This window comes from Mesocricetus auratus, unplaced genomic scaffold (assembly GCF_017639785.1).
Source record: "Mesocricetus auratus isolate SY011 unplaced genomic scaffold, BCM_Maur_2.0 Super-Scaffold_100018, whole genome shotgun sequence".
NCBI lineage: Eukaryota > Metazoa > Chordata > Mammalia > Rodentia > Cricetidae > Mesocricetus > Mesocricetus auratus.
The window spans coordinates 26228124-26246889 of record NW_024429199.1 but is presented as its reverse complement, the minus strand read 5'-3'; the positions used below and the strand labels follow the sequence as shown (position 1 = coordinate 26246889).

The following is an 18766-nucleotide window of genomic DNA, read 5'->3' as shown; positions in this document are numbered from 1 at the left end:
GCTGACCATAGGCTCTTGTCAGACCAGGTCACACCCTGGAAACCATGCCAACAGGGTCAGTCTCCACAGGGGCTCCTGGGAAGACATTATAACTGAGCTGAAGGCCTTTGAAACCAGCACAGGGCCAGACTTTTCTGTCCCATCTGTTGCTTATTCTCCAGGAACACTGTCACCAAGTTAGTCTAAGTTTTCTTTCCCCAAAGCTCCAAGGAGAAAGACAGTTCACTAAGTGTGTAGGGAATAGGGGAAAGACAAATGACTTCCTATAATTTACTGCCAGCAAGGCACTCGGTTTCATAGCCCTAGGTCTCTGTGTTCTTTACAAAGGGGAGTTGAGCCTTGGCTTAAATGGTACGGGAGAATTCACACAACAGAAGCAGGTTTGCTGGCTCTAAAACACACAGCTGACACGGAAGACCCCAGACACTGGAAAGGTGTAAAAGTTGGGAGAAAGGGCCTGAACAGACCTTCTGAGTGACAAGCCTGTGTAAATTGTTAGCACATGTCTTCCCAGTTCATCCTCCTACAACCTCTGTGATGTAGGCAGTATCTCCCCATTACCTGCTTGTTGTCACTCAGTAAATGAGAACCAGGTTTCAGATCACCTTCAGGTCTGCCTGTCTTTTGTACTTACTATAATCACCGAAGAAGTAGTTGGTAAAACATGCACTCATACGGTAGTGGAACACAAAGTCTGACCATTTAAGCCTGGCACAGTGGTGTGTACCCGTAACCCCAGCACTTGGGAGCTCGGCATACACAGGCAGAAGTAGCTGAGAGTTCTACATCTGGATCTGCAAAGGCCACCCCAAGTGACACACCTCCTCCAATAAAGCCACACCTCCTCCAACAAGGCCACACCTCCTCCAAGGCCACACCTCCTCCAACAAGGCCACACCTCCTAGTCTCTCTCATTAATGCCATTCCCGAATGACCAAGCATTGATTCTATGAGCCCCTTGGGGCCATCCTCATTCAGGCCACCACGCTTTCGTCCTCATGCTTGCACACGAGACTTTTTAAAAATAATATATATTTATGTCTGTATTACGTATGTGTCAGGGAGGCAGGAGAAGTGTGCATACGTGTGTGTTAGAGCCTGCAGATTCCCTTGAGCTGGAGTTACAGGCAGTTAAGAGCCTCCAAACTCAGGTCCTCTACAAGAGCAGCCAATGCTTTAACCACTGAGCCCTAACCTTTGTGTTCTCAGGAGAAACTGAGATGGATGGAGTTGGGTTTTGTTCATGAGTTTTGTTGCTGCTGTGATCATGAATTGTTGCGGTGTCGGGAACTTAGTTAGGGTTTTACTCACACTAAGTGCTCTAACCACTGAGCGACACCCCCAGCCTTGATGTCACATTCTCTTCGTCTCCCTGATGCCTACCACTTTTGAGTATAAAATTTATCTTTGACATTTAGTTTTTATACAATAAAGCAAACTAGAACCAAGCAAAAGAGGGAAGCTTTTTCAGAAACATGACTCACACCGAACACGTGTTGTGGGTCCTGTTATAATACTGAGTTGGCATTTGTCATAATCTTGGGGCTTATTCCGAAAAGTGACAACACGTGTTGTGGGTCTTGTTATAATACTCAGTTGGAGTTAGTATCTGTCGTAAGAAAGTCAATCAGCATAGAAACATTAAATGATGTTGAGTGACGACACCAAACAAGAAACAGACGAGATTGGGCACGTTCAGAGTAGTATTGCCATAGACACCAAACGAGAAACAGATAAAATATATTTTAAGTCAATGGTGCGGTTATAGTCTGTTTATCTAAAGATTAAAGTGATCATTTTTCTGAAAATTTGCAGTTGTCCTTTCTCTCCCCGGGTCTCCAGGGTGCTGGGATTGCAGCTGTGCATGATCAAGCCAGCCCAGGGGAACACTGCTTTAATACCTTTTGTCTGTATATATAGTACACTTAATAATGCAAAAAAGTTCAAGTAGCCTTCATGATACTATGCAAACTGTGAGCGCCCACAGTTGTCCTAGGAATCTGCCCATTTCCTCTAATAATAACACTTCAAGAAGGTAACATAAAAGTAAAGGTTTAGCCAGGTGGTGGTGGCGTACGCTTTTAAATCCCAGCACTGGGGAGGCAGAGGCAGGAGGATCTCTAGGGGCCAGCCTGGTTACAGAGCAAGTTCCAGGACAGCTAAGGATACACAGAGAAACCCTGTCTCGGGAGGAAAACAAAAAGGTAAAGATTTAGGAGGACACTGTTAAATAGCTTGCTTTGTGCTGGCAATGACAGTTTAAAAACAGAAATCCTCCACTCTTTCCCAATCCCTGTTGTACAGTTACTTAGTTATTATGAGCAAATTTTGAGAGATTAGTTTACAACATGAGGGAACAGCTTGCTCTATCAGAGTGAACAGAGGTTCCAGTGACACCTCAGTGTGTCATTTCAGGGGGTGCCTCCAATTATGAGACTGTAGGCCAGCCCTAGGCGATCTGGACTTCACCTGCTACGTGGTGACCACTGGCCGTGTGATTTTGAAATAAGAACACATGGAGCAGTATTGTGGAGCTGTCCTGACATGACGTCTTCTGCTTTCATGGGTCGGTGCCAGGGCTTGTCCTGGTCCACTTAGGCTTATCCTGGTTTAACCACCACCACCCCCCTTCACCGTGGTGTGTACCACACAACAGGACCCTTTTCCTACTGGAACGTGGAAGCTTAAGTAAAGTTTCCTTGAGTAGCAAGTACTGTTAGAAGGCCATGATCAAGGTATCTACTGTTTGACTTTTCATTTACTATCTACCCTTTCTGCTGTACCCTCCTCAGCATCCATCCATCACTGAAGGTGGGTGGATGCCTTTCGCATACTCACGGCAAGTGCTCTACCACTGAGCTATGCCATCAACCCTTTCTACCAAACCCTGTTTTGTTTTGACTCATGGATCAGACCATACAGTCTTCCTGAATCTTTACAAAACTTTCCAGAAAACGAGGTTAAAAGAGAGCCTGGTGTATAAAGCAAAGCCACTCGTCAGTGTTTACCTTTGAAGCTGTCATTTTAAGGCAAATAGGTTGTTTGACCCTCGATAGCAAATTCCATATGTAATTGAAATATAGCCACAAAAATTTAGCATTTGCCTCCCCTAGAGGGCAAAGATTGGCTCTCTACAATCCACTTCTAAATTCAGTAGTTTCCCCCCACCCCCGGGGTGTAGTTGTACATGCCTATAATTCCGGCACTTAGGTTAAGTCAGAGACAGTTCCGTGAAATGAAGTCAGCCTAGCTTATACCAGCATAGGCCAGCTAAAACTGGATGCCAAGACCTTGTCTCAGAGAACAAGGAGAGAAAAGAGGGAGTCAGAGAGGAAATACTTCTTGGAAAGCTCTTTTAAACTTAGTCTTCATGAAGTGTAATTGTCATCCCACTGTTTAGGTTCAAGCCCCTTGACCAAACAGAACCCTGTTTTTCCCGTTCTGTCGCCTTAGAAAAAGAAATCCTAGGAAGATGCCCATGGATAAGGACTAACTAGGCAGGCTAGGGAGGAGAGATGAGTGGCATGTTTAAATAGGTCAGGAGGACTCTGATGTCACAATTGAGCAGAGGGGCAGAGAAAGTGAGGCACAGAGCCCAGCCGCTGACCCCATCTGGAAGAAGAGTTTTGGGGGTACATGCTCAGAGTCTGAGATGGACTATGGAGGCAGTTGGTTCTCCTGGAGCCAAGCAGAATGGGAAGTGTTACCCTACCCAGACCAAATCACACCATGTCTTCCAGACCATGGTAGAGACCTCGGATTTTACTCTGGGTGGAAAGGGAGGTGGTGTTGGAGAGTTTTGAGCAGAGGGAGGGTGTGAAGTGTTCTCATGGGGTTATGGATGTGAGGACGGACTGAAGGCCCATGGCAAGGTCAGGTAGACAAGTGAAGCCATTGAAGACACTTGGAGGAGAAGTGGTGAGATGCTTCCCAAGGAAAATTAGAGTTCCTGGCTGTCCTGAAACTCAATTGGTAGGCCAGGCTGTCCTCAAACTCACTAAGATCTGCCTGTCTCTACGTCCCAAGTGCCAAGAATAAAGGTGTGCACCGCCGCCGCTGCCACCAACACCCATCAAGACTCCTGTAAGAACCAGAGAAATGCCTGATTTCCACCCTTTGTTCCTGTCCCAGGATACAGTTCCCTGCATCTAAGAATCTTTGCTGTACCAAGGATGCAGCTGACTAGAGCACTTGCCTAGCAAGTGTGACAGCGATCTGGTACCCAGCATTGAAAACTGAAATAATAATACTAATTATCTCTGAGTTGAATTTGGGCCAGAGCCTTCCTCAAAATCCTAGTACATATTACCTCCTGGTTTCCTTTTGGTGATCTATGTGGTTGCATTTGTGAAAGATTTTAACATTCCTTGTAAACTTTTTAAGAACTATTTCCTGTACTCTCAACACTCAGGCATGAGGCTGGAATTCGGGCAGGAGGATTTTATGAGAGTTTGAGGCCAGCCTGAGCTACATAGTAAGCACCAGGGCAACCCAGTACCCACTTATCCAAGACCGTCTCAAAACAACAGTGGAAAGACTTGGTTTTTAGGCAGTACTTCCGCAAGGGTGAGTGTTCTTCTGGGCCTTGAGCATATCTCTTATACGGGACTGTTCACTTCGGCTGCTCAGTGTCCTCCTTGTGGGTGGGAGTTGTAGCCTCCTACCTGATACAGAGGCTAACTGAGTGACTGAATGCTTGTGAATAAATTATAAGGAACTAATGAAATGTCTCTTCTTGTCTCATTGTGTAGTGCCTGATGGCTATAAAGTACAAGAAAAGAAAACTGCCCCCAGCCGCCCCACTTCTACAGTTTCAGGACAAAGTAACAACCACTCAGGAAATAAACCAGGTAAGATATTATGTGGAGAAGGGGAAGGTTATTCCAAAAGCCTGGGACACATGATGATACATAGAAACTAAAGTTAGAATTTAGGAGTGATCAGTCATGTCCCTGCCACCAAAACCCTCTCACACAGATTTGTGATACAAAAAGTAAAATCTCTCAATTGCCTCAGAGTTCTCTCCTTTAAATGGAAATGAAAACGTAAAGCTTTTGAAATCATTTGATAATCACTGAGGTGACTTTCATGGGCACATTCATTTACCACCAAACAGCGTCTAAAATAATGCTTCTCAACCTTCCTAATGCTGCGACCCTTTAGTACAGTTCCTCATGCTGTGATGACCCCATAAAGTTATATTCGTCGCTACTTCATTACTGACTTTGCTACTGTTAAAATCTTAATGTTTTCCAATGGTCTTAGGCGATCCCTGTGAAAGGGTCATTCGAATCCCAAAGGGTCCTGACCCACAGGTTGAGATCCACTGGTCTAAAAGGTGCTGTGTTTGAAGTCAAGTTATACAGTTTTTGAGCCTGTATGCCCAGCATTATTATCTATCTCTTTTGTGACTTTTCTGAAAACCTACTCACATCTTTACAGAGACACCGACACAGTTGTAAACCTTCATTCGGTTCCCTGCAATGATTGTAACCTACCTTCAGGGTAATTTTATGTAATTGCTTGTGAGTCATGATCTGTTCCACTGTCTGTAAGCATAATACAAACATCTGAACAGGCAGCTCCACCTTCTTCCCAGCATCCCACAACCACGGTGTGGCTCCTGGGCAAGCTGAGCACGCAACACAACGCTGATGAGAGTCCACAAGGTTCTTGGAAACCTGCTTCATACATTATTCAAGCCAGACCACTCCACTTCCGTGCATCAGTGAGAATAAAGACAGAAATGTCTGGGTCCAGGCTCACAAAACAATATCCATTCTACTTCGTTTTGTCTTCTTGACATGCGGAAAGCATCTTTATCAAAGCAGATAAATGTGGCTTGTCGTTTAGGCGGAAGACAGCAGTGGATAGATACTGTTGCTTGAACGGTGTCAGCTGCATTTTAGTGAGCAGGCTGAGATCTCCCCTTTACTCAGCCACATCTGTCCACCCACGTTCCCACCAAGAGCTAGTACTTATTGGAGGTTTCTCTATGCCTGGGACTAAAGAGGGTGCTGTGTCCCCATGGGACTTACTCTAGTAGATCTTCAGCGCCTTACATTCATGTGAGTGCCCTGTGGAAGTAGAAGTTCCTTTTGGTTTTATTTGTTTTTATTGTGCCAGAGAGCAAACCCAAGGCCTTATGCAGGCAGGCATTGTACCACTAGCTATATCCCAATCTGAAGGGGAAATTCTCCTTTTTCAAGTGTTGTTTAGATTTGATAAATAAGAATAATAGAAAACAGAGAGCCTAGTGACACAAAGATTATCTGATGAAAATATCAATATCAAAAGGCTTCAGAAAGATTATGACTTTACTTGATTTATTGTTATTTTTTCTGATGATGTTGGAATCAAAGGACTCCATACATACCAGCTAGAATCACCACTGAGCTCTACTCCCAGCTCGCTAATACTTTAAAATAGAAGAAAAATACTTGGGCGCTCTCAGAAAAGTAATGATAACAATGCGTATCACTGAGTGTAGACACATACTAATTTCCATAAGACTATTATTTCAGTAACATTTTGTAAAAATTTAATTATGTAGGCTGAGCATGGTAGTGCATGGATCTCTGAGTTCAAAGCCAGCCTGGTCTATAAGGATGAGTTCTAGGTCAGCCAGGGCTACACAGAGAAACCCTGAGTCAAAAGAACAGAAAAAAAATGTTATATGTATATGTGTGTCGGGGTGGTGGTAATATGTGTACATGTGAGCGAGTCCCCATGGAGGCCAGAAGACTTGTGAGATCCCTGGGACTGAGTATAGGCAGTTGTGGCACACACATACACCCCACCTCCCAGATGTAATACTGGGGACTAAACTCAGCCTCTGCAAGAGTAATTGTCCTTAACCACTGAGCCATTTCTTCAACCCTTCATTCACCAACTATTTTTAACAAAAATTATACACCAACGAGTATCTTTTTAAAATTCATTCTTCTCCTACTTTGTCTCATTTCAGATCCCCCGCCTGTGCTACGGGTTGATGACCGGCAGCGTCTGGCCCGAGAACGCCGTGAGGAACGAGAAAAGCAGCTAGGTAGTCCAAGCCCCACATTGCACGTGCCTGGTCATTCAGTGATGGCCTTGGTGAAATGCTAGTCTTTCTGCTCTAGGACAAGGGACACTTAACATTGAGAAGAGTAGGCATCACTGTAACATCTGTGCTGTTTGGTGTGCATCTGCGTATTTGGCTGGTAGCTGGTGAAGCCGCCTAGTGTACAAGCCAAGCTTAGAACTAGCCCTAAATGGCAGTCATCCGCAGTCTACAAAACCAAAACAGGAAAAACGGTGCAAGGACAGTCTCCTTTTTCTAGGTCCAAACGTATGAGACTTGATACTTCCTGGTGTCCACGTTGAAATAATCCTGCTGCTGACTTCACAGACAGGAAAGACAGAGACCTGATGCCAAGGTCCCTGCTCTTCCTCTTGTCACCAGAGGCCCTTGTGAAAGGTCAGCAGCTCTCGAGTTTGCCGGCAGCCACCTGGCAAGCTGAGTCACAAGACTGGCTTACCAGGAAGTGGCACTCAGAGGAGGAAGAGTCCTGTGTTCTAGAACGTTGGCTATGGAGGCCTGTCCAGCCCTTCCTTTATTTAATATCTTTTGTTAGTTTTTTTTCAGAGCTGAACTTTGATATTTTTTTACTTTTTAAAAATCATTTCTATTTTATATGCATTTGAGAACTCCTTTTTACAGTGTTTTGCTTGCATGTGTGTCTGAGTGAGGTTGTCAAATTCCCTGGAACTGGAGTTACAGAATATTGTGGGAATTGAACCCGAGTCCTCTGGAAGAGCAGCCAGTGTTCTTAACCACTGACCCATCTCTCCAGCCCCCAGAATCAAGCTTTTATATTGAGTGATGTTATAGTTCCTATCCAACAAACATTTTTTTAACTTTTAGTTTTGACAATTTTACATAGATAGCATTTCCATTACTAACCTCTTCACCCTCTGTTTTCCTCATACTACTACTGTTGCTGCCCCAAGTTCTTTTCCCATGTTCATGGTGTGTGTGTGTGTGTGTGTGTGTGTGTGTGTGCGCGTGCGCGTGCGCGCGCCTGTTGAGTTTAACCAGGGCTCCCTTGTGTGTCCAAGGGTTTGCTACTGTGTATAGAGCGTAGAGCATGGTGAGTGCATCTGTGGGCACACAAGTAAAGTCAGTATCTGCCCCTCCCCGAGTCCATCAGTCCTTTCAGCAGGGAGGGGCATGCCAAGTTGCCAAACAAGGGTCCTTACGTGCTTTGGAAAGAAAATGCTTAGCATGTCTAGAGTGTGGAGATGTTCCGAAACTAAGGCAGCCTGGGGCCTGAGGTCTTTGCACAAAGTGGCCGGTGCTTTGCTGACGTTGTGTAGTCTAGAAGAGCTAGTTCATCCACTGGATGACCCAGCCTCTCTAGCCCAGGCCTGTGCTGTTCCTGATCAGGAATCTATGTGTGTGGCACTAGCAGCCTGGTGACATTGGCTTCAAACTTGGGATCGTCTGCCTCCTCGGTGCTGGGATTACAGACCCCTGCACCATTCCTGCTGCGGCTGAGATGTTTTTAAGCACATTTTCACTAACTCAATGGGAAATAATTAAACTGCCATTTTTCTGAGCCCTGTGCTTCCTCCCAGACCTACTGTCCCCTGCATCTGCCGGGTTTCCTGCAGGCGGGCAGTTCCTGGAAGCAGGCCTGTTGAGGACTTTAGGCCGGCCTCCTCCTGGGCACACTGCTCCCCAGCAGTGAGGTTGTCAGACAAGCTGGGCAGCACGGGAGTATCCAAAATGAAAGGCTTTGAATGAACAGAAAACCTTAGAAATACTCACCTGTAGGAGTGAACCCCACAAAGCTATCCGCCCAACAGGGCGTGGTCAAGGTAGAGATAAAAGGAAGTGAAAGGAAAAGGGGCTTCCCTTTTTTTTTCTCCTGGAAGCCAGCCATGCTTCTGACTCCTGGTCGGTGCGACTCTCTCTCTCTCTCTGGTAAATAAACATATTGTTTCCCTATATAGCTTCGAGTATTGTTATACTCACCATATAAAAACAACACAAAGGTTGGTTATGGTAACTGCTACTGTGCTTTCAAACTTTGTAGTGCTACATATATGGAAATATTTCAATTTTTAGAAGGAAACTAAAAAACGAATGACCAGTGATTGCGATTATTGTCTTTTGGATGTAGGTTGAACTATTTAAAGGTTTTTTTTTTGTTGTTGTTGTTAATTTATTTGTTTTTCAGTCCAGATCCTTTAAAAGGCAAAGTCAGGAGGATGGGGGAGGGATGAAGGATCGGGTGATTTCATCTGGAGACGTGGTGTGCTTGTACTGGTGGGCAAGTAGGCAAGGTCTATTAATGTTTTCTATTTAAATCTGAGTCGTGCTTTAATGCTTTTAGGTTCATTTGTGTCCCTTGGTCTATTCCTAATTATCCTAGTTTTCATATAAACCAGCATAGTTCTTCCTCTGTGAGACTGCTTGGTCAGTTGTTGGACATAGGGCATATGCTCTCTGAAAGCTTCCCCTGTCTTAAAAGCTTTATAAGTGGTCTCCTCAGTCACTCCACTCCATCTAAATCAATACAGACCATTCCTTAAAACCCCCACTTGATTTCTACATTTCTCTTGCTGTCTCTCTTCCAAGCTTTTTTTTAACCTAGGGAGAAATGTCTTTGTGTTAATCATTTGTTGTGATGTGTTCTCTGTCTCCCTGTCCCTCTCCCTGTCCCTCTCCCTCTCGCTGTCCCTCTCCCTCTCCCTCTCTCTCTCCCTCTCCTGTGACGCTGATGGCTCTCACATCTCTAACAGGTGGTTCCCTGTTGTCTGTAACAGAACTTGTTTTGGTTTAGAGTTTTTGGCCTGGGTCTCTCCATAGCCTAGACTGGCCTCAGAATCCCAGCCCTCTTCCTGCCTCAACCTTCTAGAGCTATGATTAGAGGTGAGAGAGCCATCACATTCTGCTATAAACTCAGCCTCTACACAGCTGCATTGTCATCCAAAACTGACTCATCTTGGTAACATCTGTGTCCTAATCAATTGCGCCAATACATTCCTGGCCCTGAGAAATTGGGATCATGTTTTGTTTTTTAGGGGGGTTAGCCATTTTTGGCATTTCAGCTGTGACTAGAGTTGCTGGAATCGTCTTATTACTGGTGTGAGCTACTCAACAGTTGCTGTAAAGACATGAGGGCCGAGTTGAGATGTTCACGTAGAACTGAGGAATGGTGCTGTGGGTATAATTCCCCAGTTCTGAGAGAGAGAGCTGGGCAAGGTCTCGGAACTTGCTGGCCAGCCAGTCTAACAAACAGTGAGTGCCCGGTTCAGTAAGAAACCATCTCAAACAATAAGGTGGAGAATGATTAGAAGAAAGCTAGCGTCAATCTCTGGTCTCTCCAGCACACACACACACATTAGTCAGCACCTGTAAACAGTATACCACACACACACACATTAGTCAGCACCTGTAAACAGTATACCACACACACACACACACACACATTAGTCAGCACCTGTAAACAGTATACCACACACACACACACACACATTAGTCAGCACCTGTAAACAGTATACCACACACACACACACACACACACACATTAGTCAGCACCTGTAAACAGTATACCACACACACACACACACACACACACAATTAGTCAGCACCTGTAAACAGTATACCACACACAAACACACACACACATTAGTCAGCACCTGTAAACAGTATACCACACACACACACACACATTAGTCAGCACCTGTAAACAGTATACCACACACACACACACACACATTAGTCAGCACCTGTAAACAGTATACCACACACACACACACACACATTAGTCAGCACCTGTAAACAGTATACCACACACACACACACTCATGGGTGGGGGGGCACGCGACACGGACATCTTCCCAACACAGTTCCCTGATGAGTGTCTATCCAGGTTTATTCAAGGGCCATGTGTAGCTACCAGCAGACAGTCTAGACTTAGCCTAATCCTTTAGCTCAGGCTTTTCCTATCCCTAATCCAGTAGAAGAGTAGAAGTACACATTCCATAAAAGAAAAGTGATGTATCTTTGCCAATTTCTAAAGCCCAGTAGAAGAACCTAAAATAGCCTTGGACATACTAAATGTCCAACAATTAATTGTTGAATGTTAAATCAAATAAATCGAAGCACTTAACTGCAGGAGATCACAGCAGGAATGCAAGTTAGTGCTGTTGCCTGATTTTACTGAGGTTCTCTCATTTGAGACCTGAATTCTTAGCTTAATCAGTGTCTCAGATGAATAAGACAGAGAATCTATAGGACAGCTGTACTTTGAATCTTATTAACGTCCATGCGACAAAGTTCAAGAGAATATTTAAGGAATAATTACCAAAAAAAAAGTCTTCTGCATTTCAAGAGATACAAAGTTTCTCCTTTTTAAGAGTGAGTTTGAAGTGTTAGGCTTAATTTTTCAAGTGTTTTGGTATACTTTAGTACTTTGGTAAATTAACTGGGGTAATTATATTGGACTTTACCCTTCCAACTATAGCTTTAGTGTTTCGCCTTTTTTTTCTTTCTAATTTTAAGGTGTTATTAATTCAGGGACAGCAGTGTTAGTGAATACAGTGGAGATACAAATTGTCATTTCAACATGGCATAAAATATTCATCTCAAAAATACTGACAAACAAGTTAGTATTTGCTAATTATTTTGTATTTACCAAATGCCAAATCTTGTGTGTGTGTGTGTGTGTGTGTGTGTGTGTGTGTGTGTGGTTGTTGGTGTTATTGTTGCTGTTCTTGTTGTTGCTGTTGTAGTTATGGTACCCAGGTTGTTGCACATGCTGTATAGGTAAGCATTCAAGCATTGAACTATACCTTCTGAGACCAAAATCTTTATGTGACTATAATTTCATTCCCAACTGGAGCTGCCTGGGCTTTTCTGGGTTCTATAAAATCTTGGAAGAATGATGGTATAATCCTGACTGGAGTCGTCGTATGTGAAACCCCTTCTGATTTGCAGAGCAGTTTTGTTCCGAGGAAAGCTTTAGAGACTTCAGAGACTAGTCCCAAAAGAAGTGGGGAGGGGATCAGGGAGAGGGGGAAGTTCATTGAAATCAAGGAATTGGTCTTTCCAGCAGTCCAGACACCAAGTGCGTAAACGTAGCTGATCTGTGATCAGCCTTGGCACTGGCTGCCTAACTCTGGCGCATGTCGAACTGCTATACAGATGTTGCTAGATTAAGCAGATGGGTAAGAGACCACTCTGGGACCAGATGCCTTCTGTGGGAGGAACATGGACATTAGCACACACCAGAGCAGCTGTAGCATGAGTCGGTCTGGGGTTGAAAGACTAAATGCTTGTCTGGGGGGTGGGTTAGGTAAACAAAGTCTGAGGGAAGTCTTCAGATCAAATGAGTAATGTGACCAGCTCATCTTGTTACTCCTAAATTTACTTTGCCTTGAAGTGTGAAAATAAAAATATCCCAAACCCAAGCAGTAAGGATTCCTGTGAGCAGATGATAAAGTCTAAGGGTGACGTTGAGTAATGGGGACCTTCCCTGTCTCTCCCTGTGTGGAGGAGGAACATTAGTCACTGGGAGAAGTTCCAGCCCAGACCTTTTACCAGAATGGCTCATTGTGCTTCTCAGTGAGACAGTGGGGAGTCTGAACTCCAGCCGCACCACTTGTGAGATACCAAGCAGGTTACCTCACTTCCATGTGTCTCACAATAGTGCGGGTCTCAGAGCACAGCTGTGGAGATGATCCCCGTACATGACTCGGGGTTAGCACGGGGTATGAGCCAAGCCTCTTTCCAGGTGATGATGATAATGAAGGACTGTGACCAGTCACATGGCTAGGTGCCTGGAACTCTAGGCCAGATTTTTCTGAGCTAAGGAATAACAGATAGAGAGGTGTCTGTGGTTCCTGGGAAGGGCTCTTGTGAGACAACCAGGAGAGGACAATGCTACCATTCTATGAGGACTGTCAGAGATTAGGGTTGGGATGGCAACCGGAAGTTCCAAGGACAGCCTTTGGTCAAGCAGAGGCTAAACACAGATTAGACTTTCTGGGAACTACCTCTTGTTCTTGCTGCTTTATCTCAAGCTTCTCCCCACATGTAAGGGAAGAGCTCCAGGGTGTGAAATGCTGTTCAAGCACCTCAGTTTAACCTTCAAGCACAGGGAAACAGGCCAAGTGGGAAACCCCTCACACAGGAGACAGAGTTGTGGGTTATTGTGGGTGTCCTGCAAGGCCACACCAGCCAGCTCTCCACTGCATAGTCCAATTACAGTTAAAGGGAAAGACAGTTTTATCCTAGCACTTGGGATACTGAGACAGAAGGATTACCCTGAGCTCAAAACCAGCTTGAGCTGCATAGTGACTTCTAGGACAGCTTTACGTTACAGAGTAAAATCCTGTCTAAAAAAAAAAAAAAGAAAGAAAGAAATTAGTGGTAAGTGGGAAAGCCTTGAATTACATTCATCAAAACAATGTAAGTCACTGTGCTTGAGAACCCTTTGGCTTCCCTTCCTTCCTTCCTTCCTTCCTTCCTTTATTCCTTCCTTCCTTCCCACCTGCCCACCTCTATGCTAGGGATGGCCCCCAGGACATGCCTTAAGTGATCTTCTAGACTAGATATTGTAAACACAGGCAGGAGCAGGGGTGTCACCTCTAGGACAGCTCTGAATGGAGCTGGGGAACTCTCCAGACTGCCACGCAGGAGAGACTTCTGACAGGAAGAGGCTTGAGTGCCAGGCTCTCAGGCAGAAGAGATCCTGGACAGAGGTAGCCCCAGCAAGGGCCCAGAGAGTTGTGTATTGAGAGAAGTAAATAGAGTAGCTGTGAAGATGACAAAGAGCAGACTCTGGTAGAGAGGGGGCAGGAGTTCGAACAATAACAGTGAGAGTTGGGGAAAGCGCACGGGATCTGAGAGCTGTTTCTAAGGTGTGACAAAGAGTCCACTGTGCCAGACTTCTGAAGGGGAGCCCCGGGGGCGGAGCCTGCGCTTTCAGACTTCACAAGGGTTCCCAGGAGTCTGATGGGAGAAGACAAGTGTTGGCTTAACGGACGCTGTAACGATACGCGACACACAATTACGGAAAGTGAAGCTAAGTATTTTATGTAGAAAATTACTCACAAGATACCAAACCCCGAGAAGCCCAGCAGATCTCCGCTAGCGACTGGACCGGAAGCCGAACTCCAGGAAAAGAGAGCGAGACTTCCTGTGCGCTGTCTTTTATGCCTTCCCCCGTAACGCCCCTAGCCATGCCCAAAAGTGGGCTTGGCTAGTGACGTAGTTCCGCCTACGTACGTATACGTCTTTACGTCCAGCCGTATACGTCTTTAGTCCTGCCTAAAGTGGGTGTGGTTAGCGGTGTGGTAAACTGCCCTTTTATTACCTCATCTGAATGCGCCTCTAGTAAGTCACATATTTAATGGCGGCATCAGACTTCCTCCTACAGACAAGCAGGAGCAGGTTCTGCTTCAGGGTAGGCGAGAATGCAGGCGGGCTCCAAGCTTTGGAAGCAGCTGAATTAAAATCTCGGCTCTCGTTCTCTTGCACCGTATGATTTTGGGGACATCATTTAACTTCTTTTTATCTTCTCATTTCAATTCCGGGCCCTCTTTGTAGAGTTTGCTTTCATTAGTCTCTTAGCTCTTTATCATTTATTCCAGGGCCTTGCATAAGCAGCAAGCATATTACTGGTAAATGAGCTATATGCTGAATCTTTTAAACAGCATATCTGGTTATTTGAAGGTTAGCCTAATTTTTTAAAAAAAAGTTTCAAAGTCCTGTAAAATAAATTTACTCTCCATCTCTAGATTCTTTTATCTTCCCCTTCCCACAGCTCCCTTCTTAGAATCAATGAGCTAAATCACACTACATCTCCTTCAAAGATGCTGTGTCAACAAATCAATAAATTATATACACAATGCATACATCTTAGAGATTATTGTATACTTTTCTCTAACTTAATAATCAACTAATTTCCACACGATTTAAAGTAATAATATATTAATAAATACTATAGTAAATATTAATAAAGATATAGATACGTAGTATATTCTTATCAGGGCCGCCCCAGGTCAGTTTGACACTCTGTGGTATTATTGGCCATTCTAGCATTCATTGTACTAGGACTGCTTCAGCACCTTTCTTTGAAATGCGGATTGGAGTTGTAGCCTAGTGGTAGAGTATAAGGCCCCAAGTTCAGACCATAGCACACAAAAAGAGAAAAAAAGAAAGGAAACAGAGACAAAACTGTGCATGTTGCAGAAGCTGATGACATCCATATGTTCTCCATTCTGTTCCTCAAACAGCAGTGAAATACGTTCTCCACCTGTGTAAATATCAGCCTGTTCAGGAGGACCCGGACAGTCATAGACTCTGATGGGTGTAGGTGAGGTGTCTGCCCAGGCTGTGAGCACACTCTTTCCTACCTGTATCCTTCTAGTAGCTGAATGCTATCTGTGCCAGTAGAACAGGAGTTGCCGGGATTGACACACAGCCTCATTATTTGCCTGTGTTGGATCCATACCAGAGCATGGCACTGTACCAACTGTTCTACATGTTACGATGAGCTCACCCACAGTCCTGGCCCTCAGCAACAGGCTCTTAGATGACCAGAAAGTAATGGTTTCTTTTTCAACATTTTTGCCTGTTCTCTGTATGACTCTTGACAGACAATTGCTGTGGGTGGGGGGGGGGGGAGCAATAGAGTCTTCGCTTCCTGGTAAAGACAGAAAGAAATGGAGAAAACTTTGACTAACGAGGTGAGTGCAGCCCGAGGGGGAATCTTGCCTAGTATGATGTGCAAGGCTACAGTTTGTCCCCTAGTAGCCCCCATTTCTTTTTCAAAGAAAAGAAAATTCTTCTTTCAAAAGATTATTTGCTGTAAAATTAGTCACTTGAATAATAACGTCAAATCTGATCATTTGTAGCACAACCATGAGACAGAGCCTTTCGTTTTCTTAGTGGAAATGTTGGTGGTCAATTTTCCTGAATGCTTAAGTCCAGAAAACAAATCTTGCTGGTTTAAGTATAATTATATTTTAATCCTTATAACATGAAAGCTCCTATGTTTTCCCACAACTTACTCTGATAGAACTCATTTCAGAAAACTTACCCAAGATTGGGTCAGCCAATCAGTAATTCACGGTGAGCCAGGAAGTAATGATTAACATGTCTGGATGTGTTCAAGCAGTGACACTTATGGGGGGGAGACATGGAAGAGATAGTGACTTTTGCTACATGAAAATTAGGAAATGATAAAGTTTGTGGTAGATGTCGAGAAGTTCCTTCAGAAGACCCTAGGTTGCAGGATCTCTTCACATGCCATCAGTGGTCAACTTGTCTCAGATCTACCTGCAAGGTTTAGTAAAAGTATAAGTCACTTGTCCCCAGAATCAGCAAAACATACAAACTGAGAATATTTTATTATTAGTAACCCTGAATATGAGGGTTGGGGCCCAGGGATTTAATTCTAACCTAGATGTGTTTACCCTTTACCCTCCATACTTCCAAAGGTGATTGTGACATGCACGACAGGTGTGAAGCCACTGCCTTCCAGGGTGGATTAGCCGGAGATTGAGCAGGAATAGAAAGAGAGGGACAGCCTGCTGGAAAGCAGGGCAGGGAGTGCCGGTGTAGTGAGGCTGTGTGGAGAGCAGGGCAAAGAAAGCAAGCAAGATCTTAGCAATCAGAGGAGCTTGAGCCAAAGAAGAAATTAGTCACAAATGTTTACTTAATTTCGTTACTGCACTGCAATGCTGGGATCAAACCCAGAGCCTCACAGATGCTGGGCAAACATATTCCCACTGAACTACTTTCCCAGCTTTCCCAGCCTAGTGTCCTTCAGATTTTTCTAGTATTCCCTGTGACTCAGCAACTCTGCTTCTGCATGGGTGCACCCACACATCCACAGAGATCTGTGCTAGCACAATGGTGTAACTCAAAGTCTGAGTTAGTAAAAACCTAAAATTTTTCAGAGAACCCATCAAACAAGCGATAATTGTTTATTTGAACAATGCATAAACGATAAAATGCAGCAGGGCCATTAAAATGCAATTAGATTCAGGTTTTCCTATTTTAATATGAAAAGATTTCTGAGACTTTAAGTGGAAAAAGTTAAGCCCAGAATAGTTGCACTCTGGAACAATATGAATGGTATATATGTCTTATGGAGATAGAAATAGGATATAATGGATTCCAGGATAAGAGGAAGACAGTCATTTCATCTTGTAAATCTACCATTATATGGCCAGGTATAGTAGTGCAAGCCTTTAGTCCCAGCACTCAAGAAGCAGAGGCAGGAGGATCTCTGTGAGTTTGAGGCCAGGCTGGTCTACAGAGTGAGTTCTAGGACAGCCAGGGCTGTTATACAGAGAAACCCTGTCTCGGGAAACAAAAACAAATCCAAACATTTTATATATATAAGTGCATGTGATTAAAGCAAGTGCATCTAACCAAGAGCTGGGCATGGTGGCTCTTCCTGCGATTTCATCACTTAGAAGGCAGCAGCAGAGGATTGTTGTGAGTTCAAAGCCAGCCAGATTGGACTACAAAATCTAAAAAAAATAAAATAAATAAAAATAAAAAAGAAGGAATGAAAAAGTGAGGAAAGGTGGTTTGGGGAGCAGGAGCTGGAGGATAGTTTTTTTTTTTTTAATTGAAGCATTATTATGTACTCTAGGCTGGTAATCCCCCTGCCTCAGCCTCCCGAGTGCTGGGTTTGCAGATGTGTGCCACCATGCCTGGCAGGGTATTGAACTCTTTAATTTGTCATTGTGATGGCGATGTGTGTGAGAGAAGCGTGTAGGCTTACATGTGGAAGTCAGGAGACAGCATCAGAGAGTCTGCTCTCTCCCTCCACTGTTGGTTCCAGGGATGAAACTTGGGTCATCGGGCTTGCCTTAGCAAGTGTTTGTTTGTTTGTTTTGTTTTGTTTTTTGTTTTTTACCTGCTGAGCCATGTCACCAGCCCAGGGTATCACTTTTTTTAAAAAGAGAGACGTGGTACTGTTGCTCCTAGAGCATCATAGTAGCATCAGAGCATGCATCAAGTCTATGCTGTAAACCCACTACACAGAACCAGAGGGCTATACGTGCTCCCAAAGAGCAGAATTCAGGGCAGCCTCTTTGACACAGTGAGGAAAGCAAAGGCCGTGCTAGAGCTGCACAAACTGACGCTCGCTTCAGCGTGGACCGCTCACCCAGCACTAACTTCTCAAGTCCTGAGCTTGCCTGTGTTGGCTCTCCCTGTTTGCCTCCAAAGCTGCGCGAGAAATTGTCTGGCTGGAAAGAGAGGAGCGAGCCCGGCAGCACTATGAAAGGCACCTGGAAGCACGGAAGAAGAAGCTGGAGGACCAGCGGCTGAAGGAGGAGCGGAGGAGGGCTGCGGTGGAGGAGAAGCGGAGACAGAGGCTGGAGGAGGACAAGGTGCGGCAACGCCCGTCTGTGCAGGAAGGTTCCCCCGCTCCCGTAGTGCAGTCAGCGGTACAGACAGCGGCAGGTGTTGGGGAGCACGGGGCGGGGGCGGGACAGGGGATAACTGGTTATCCGTGTTGCTGCTGGAATTTTGAGTACACATGTCTCTCGTGAAAACGTAACTCACTCCTGCTTTGTCCCGCTCTACTGGCGTGCTACAATCCCCAAGTGATCCTCCGTAGGGTCTTGTTATTTGTCGGCATTTCCACGTAGGTAAATATCTCCACATATGTACTTCATGTAACACCCACTCAAACCTTAAGTGTTATATGTTTCCCAAAAAGGGGGGGAGGGGGAGGGCGTTACACTC

General features: G+C 44.8%; 1 protein-coding gene across 6 annotated transcripts in view; it reads left to right on the top strand.

The window, feature by feature from the left end:
- Positions 1–18766, top strand: part of Map7 (microtubule associated protein 7) — a 125445-nt gene that overhangs the window by 73391 nt on the left and 33288 nt on the right. For 5 of the 6 annotated variants that reach the window (XM_040758308.1, XM_040758307.1, XM_040758305.1 and 2 more), the window contains 3 exons: positions 4752–4850; positions 6968–7045; positions 18245–18408. In XM_040758308.1, the coding sequence (XP_040614242.1) occupies positions 4752–4850; positions 6968–7045; positions 18245–18408 (341 nt within the window). Of the gene's footprint in view, positions 1–3620; positions 3747–4751; positions 4851–6967; positions 7046–18244; positions 18409–18766 lie in introns of those variants that run through there. The other variant, XM_040758306.1, reaches the window with a different exon arrangement.